This window comes from Prosopis cineraria, unplaced genomic scaffold (assembly GCF_029017545.1).
Source record: "Prosopis cineraria cultivar Desert tree isolate PC_DT_omini unplaced genomic scaffold, ASM2901754v1 PC1, whole genome shotgun sequence".
Classification (NCBI taxonomy): domain Eukaryota; kingdom Viridiplantae; phylum Streptophyta; class Magnoliopsida; order Fabales; family Fabaceae; genus Prosopis; species Prosopis cineraria.
The window spans coordinates 12,545,276-12,550,445 of NW_026555332.1; the positions used below are offsets into that span (position 1 = coordinate 12,545,276).

General features: G+C 32.8%; 1 protein-coding gene across 1 annotated transcript; it reads right to left on the reverse strand.

Moving 5' to 3' along the window:
* Positions 1–3,499: 3,499 nt before the first annotated feature.
* On the reverse strand, positions 3,500–4,415 carry LOC129315955 (hevamine-A-like). Its single transcript, XM_054960182.1, has 3 exons — positions 4,249–4,415; positions 3,885–4,072; positions 3,500–3,729 (listed from the first exon to the last, which is right to left on the reverse strand). Exons 1-3 carry the CDS (start codon positions 4,413–4,415, stop codon positions 3,500–3,502), a joined length of 585 nt encoding a protein of 194 aa, XP_054816157.1.
* Positions 4,416–5,170: the final 755 nt, after the last annotated feature.

Here is a 5,170-nt window from a genome sequence, read left to right on the forward strand (position 1 = left end):
TCACAAGTCAAGACTTAAGGGATATGAGTTTCTATGAATATCCCATACAAATCACACCCAATTTTTGAGATGTTATATTAGGTTTTTTTTAGTTTATTTTCTTTCAATACCTAGGGGAGTGCTTTGGTTGAAGCGCTCCCATAGGTGGATCATTTTGGGATGCTTTTGTTTTTTTTTTAAATAAGTTCTCCAAAATGTTCTGCCTCAATTTATGGGAGTGTTTTTTGACTTGAGCGTTCTGATATGGGTGCTCTTGTAAATTTTTTTCCCCCTGAAAGTAGTGGATTTTTAATCTTGTTGGTGATGGTTCTTCTAACTGAAGAAGGAAGAAGGAAGCTGCCAACAAGGGTAGAAGAAAGTGTAATAAGGTTAGACGTGATAGGTGATGAACTAGGTTGTTCATTCATGATCATAATTTTTTTTTTCTTACTCGCAAGGATTACTGATATTTTCCTTTTGTCCAATATGAAATTTGGCTCTATTACCAAAATATACTTAATCCCTCAGATAAACTCATAATAAAGACTTAGCTTATAATGTTTAGAGATTGACATCTTAATGTGGCCGAAGATCATTGTTGTAAATGTGGTCTTACAAGGATTACAATCTCTAAATATTAAAAGCTAAGTCTTTATGGGATTATTTTGGGACTTTAGTCTATTTTGCCCACTTTCGTGGTCTAACGTATAATTTAGCTGCATTAATTTGTCGTCATTTTCAACTCGGTGTAAAGAAAAGTTCTTTGAAAGGAGAAAAAGATGAAGGTACTTTTATTGCATAATTGGTCGATAACAAATAAAATGACTCTGATAGAAATAAGACTAAACTGATTATCTTCTTGATTTGACATTCAATAAATGATAAGTAGTGAAAAACATTAAAGAAACATGATAATTCACTCGTTCTTTTGTAAGCTTTCCCCCATTATAGGTGTCAAGATCTCCAATTTTTTTTAGAACCTCATGTTGTTTCATTGGGAGTTATGCAAGTTAAATGGTTATCTATATACTTGTTTAATTTTTATTGGGTCAAAAGGTATTTTTGTTCATAGAGTATTCATTTAGAAATGTCTGATATTTTAAATTTATATGTGATACAATTTTCCTTTCAACATTTGAAAATAGTACGTTGAGCACCTTTCCATTAAAAAAGTCAAATTTTGACATTTGGTTGACCCAGCAAATTATAGAAAATGACATAAAAACTATAAAAATACACCAAATTATAAATAAGTACCTTTTAAGAAAATTAATATCAATTAAATCCCTAAAATAATGTAATAATTTATAAATTTACAAATATTATTATTTATAAATGAATGCAATTTTTACGCAAGTTGTAAATTTTTAAAGGTGGATTAAAATTTTTTAGAGGAAACCTTATAAATTATCACACTAGTTTAGTGATTTAATTGATATTGATTTTTCATAAAGTACTTATGTGTATTTTTTGTTGTCCTTTTTTATAGTTTTTGAGGTCATTTTATGTAATTTTTAGGTTAGCTATAGTGTCAAAGTTAACTTTTTAATAACAAAGTGTTTCATTGAGTATTTTCAAATGTTGAAAGGAAAATTGTACCATATGTAAATTTAGAATATTAGACACTCTTGAGCAATTAATTGAGGAACAAAACAAATCACTACAAAAAAAATTACATTTTAGAGGCATTTCATTTAAGGTGTTTGTAAGAAACGCCTCAAAAGACCATACATTAGAGACATTTTCTGACCAAAACACTCCCTTAAGAGGCATTTGTATGAAAACGCCTTTATATGGGGGTGTTTCAATTAAAAAAAATGCCTCCTGTATACAAATGCCCCCTAAGGGGGCGTTTGTAATTGCAAACACCCCCCCACAAGGGGCGTTTGTATGACGTTGGGGGCGTTTTTGGTACAAACGCCCCTTGTTTATTTTTTGTTAGCAAAACATTTTATTACTTATAAAAAAAAACTTAAGATACTAAAAGAGAGTTAAGGTTTTGATCAAAAGTTAAATTTAAATATTAAAATTAAACATTTAATTTATATGCTAAAATTTGTAAACATAAAATTAAAAAAAATTTGAAAAACTTGTATTTAGAGCTAGTTAAAGTACGAGTTTATTAGTAAAAATTTCAAAGTGAAAGTTGTGAAATAACGAATGCCTTCAAATAAGGCGTTTTATGTGATAGGAGGCGTTTTTTTTTTTTTTTGTCAAACGCCTCTTGTAAGGGAAACGCCCTGACATGAGGCATTTTTAACAAATGCCCTAGTAGAGGCGTTTGTACTATAAATGCCTTCCAAGGAGGCGTTTGTGAAGAACAACGCCCTTAATCATACCTTACCTCTATATTTACTTTAGTGGCATTTCCTAGCAAAAATGCCCCATAAGGAGGCATTTGTCTAGTTTTCTGACGTTGGATAAAAATGTCACCAAAGTGGTGGCGGCGCCCGTTCTGGTGGCATTTTTAGAAAATGCCGAAAATACCAAAAGCATTTTAAAACACCTCTAAAGCAAGAAAAAAAAATGCCCCAAAAACAACATTTTTTTTTTGTAGTGAATGCCCTTTAATCCATTTTTATATTTAGATGAGAGTAAAATAAATTATTGACTTTGCTTCAATTTTATTGAAATTACTTCCTCCTCCCTATTTTTAAAACATATACTTTACGCCAAGGAATGAATGATGCCTGACTAAATCGTATTTTTCTAGTGGTGAAACTCAATAAATCTTTATCTTGATTCATAAATGCCTTTATGTTGATTGATATCTAAAACTAAAGAAACGTTATGTCTATTCAATACAATTATTTGTGTGTGAATTTTAAGTGTGTGGGGGCTTGGCACCTTTATTTTAATTGAGGTTTATTTGAAATTATAACAATTCTCTTATTTTCACGTACCTTATTCTCTTTGCCTGTTTTATTTGTTTCTATTTCATTTTATTTGTTTAATTTATTTAAATTACTTTAAATTAAAACTTCAACCAAACTTTGTGTTTTTTTTCTCATTCTATAATCCTCTTATTTATTATTTTATCTTAATTTTGACATATTTAAAATATAAATACTTATGCTGATGACTTTAGTTTTATCTTCTTATATTAAATGCTATTCATGTAAAGTAAAACAAAGCATAAAACAAGGTACTGGAAACTAAACTGGTCATCAATGAATCAATTAAGATATTGGTTCAAGAAATAATGATCAAAATTGTAGTTGAATATAATTGTGCTCAAACCAATTATAAACAAAATATTTTACTAAATCAGTAGTCAAAATACTATTTTAATAATTTACTTGTTCAAGTGGACAGGTCAACGCAGATTTTCATGTTATCAAAAATAAAGAACTCAATGATACTTCTCAAAGTGCAGATTTGTGTAAGTAGATCTTCATTCAAAGCGATATTATTGTCCATACATGATTGTGGTCAAACATGCATTGATCGCACACTCGTACTGGCCATGGCAGGCATGAACAGCTAGCTAGTAATACATCCCATTTTACACAGATCTGGCCTAGAAACTGTTGAATCTCTTCGACGCAGCATCATGGCAGACACATTCACAAACTTTCGAGCTGAAAGCTTCCTTAATCTTAGCACTGTAGCTTGTTTGCTTATCGTAGTACCTGTTCCAGATCATGACTCCACCAAAATTGGAAGATTCCTTCACCTTCGGAAGAACCTCGGATTTTAATTTTTCTGGTGAAATGTAACCATTGGATGCTGCAACAGGGCTATCTGACGCTACTAAGCCCAAGAAACAGAAGTATGATCAGCCACACCTTCCTCGGTCGTCCATTTCGACCACGAATCAAGGAGCCCTGTGAAGTCATCGTTTCCTAAATATTCGCATGTTTCATATTGGCCGTAGAATAAAACCCAGAGGTAATCTACATGACCTGTAGCGAGTGCGCTGTCGAAGGCAGTGATGCTGCAACGTGGGGATGCTGATATGTAAATCTTTCTGTCTTGAGTCGAATAACCATAGATTGCCTCCACAAGGTCGACCCAGGACCCAGTGCTGTAATCAATATTTGCAAGATTAATGCCATCTAAGGACACAGCTCCAAGAGGGCCATCTTGGCCGCTAAGAAGTTATCGTAAAGATACTCTGCCAAGGAACTGGGTTTTTCGTCTGTGTCTATCTCAACGGAAAGCAAGACTTGGATGCGTTTGCTTTGACAGTGTTGAATTTGCGACGCTAGGGCTTTGCAATTGCCAGCAGCACAATGGTCATTGAAATCTATGGTTCATTTGCTGGACACATGAAGGTATGCCAGAGCGACAATGTCGTAAAGACCAGAGTCGCATGTATCTGCTATGCTACCTTCATCGGATTCTCTGTTTTGTTTCCAGGAGACGGCGATTTTGCCTCCCGGGATGTTTGCCGGACAATCATCAGCATGGGAGGTCTTGATGATGGAGGACATTGTGAGGAGAGAGAGAAGGAGAATGAGAATCAGAACGTGGTTACTTGGAAGCCATGATAGTGTTATAACTTGGTTTAATTTTTCTTGTTTGTTGAGGTTGGCGTTTCACGGTTAACGGATGGTGAATATTTATACAGAATAAAGATGGGGGCCAAAGGTTACCGAAAACAATTTCATAGCAATTGCGATAATAGTAATTATTTAATTATAATAACCACGTCCACGTGTATTACATGGGGCGGTTGATGAATTAGAGAATAATAATTTATAATAAAGAAAGAGAATGAGAACTTGGCTTTTGGAAGCCAGGATCGTTGATGGGAGGTTAAGATTGTGCCTAGTTATAATAAAGATGGGGCGTTGAAAGGCTAAAAGTCCCCAGAAAAAAAAAATAATAATAATTTCATTGCAATTGTGATAATATTAATTATTAATCATAACAACCACGTGTAAAACAAATAAAACTTTAACGAACCAAATATTAACGAAATAATTAAAAAAAATCTCATCGCAAATGAGGTAAAAGCGACAGGAATTCTATTTTTTTATTATAGATATTAGTTAATGTTTAAAACAATAACCTTGTCTTTTTCTCTCTCAATTTGGCACTACCGCACTACTACTAAAATATGCTTCTAATCCAATGCTCAACAGCCAGAGTAAAAAGGAAGAAAAAATAATTTTGGGTTGCTGCACTTTACTTAAGTTTTGTTATAAGTTCCTGCATTTTTTTGTATTATGTCCTTACAATTTTG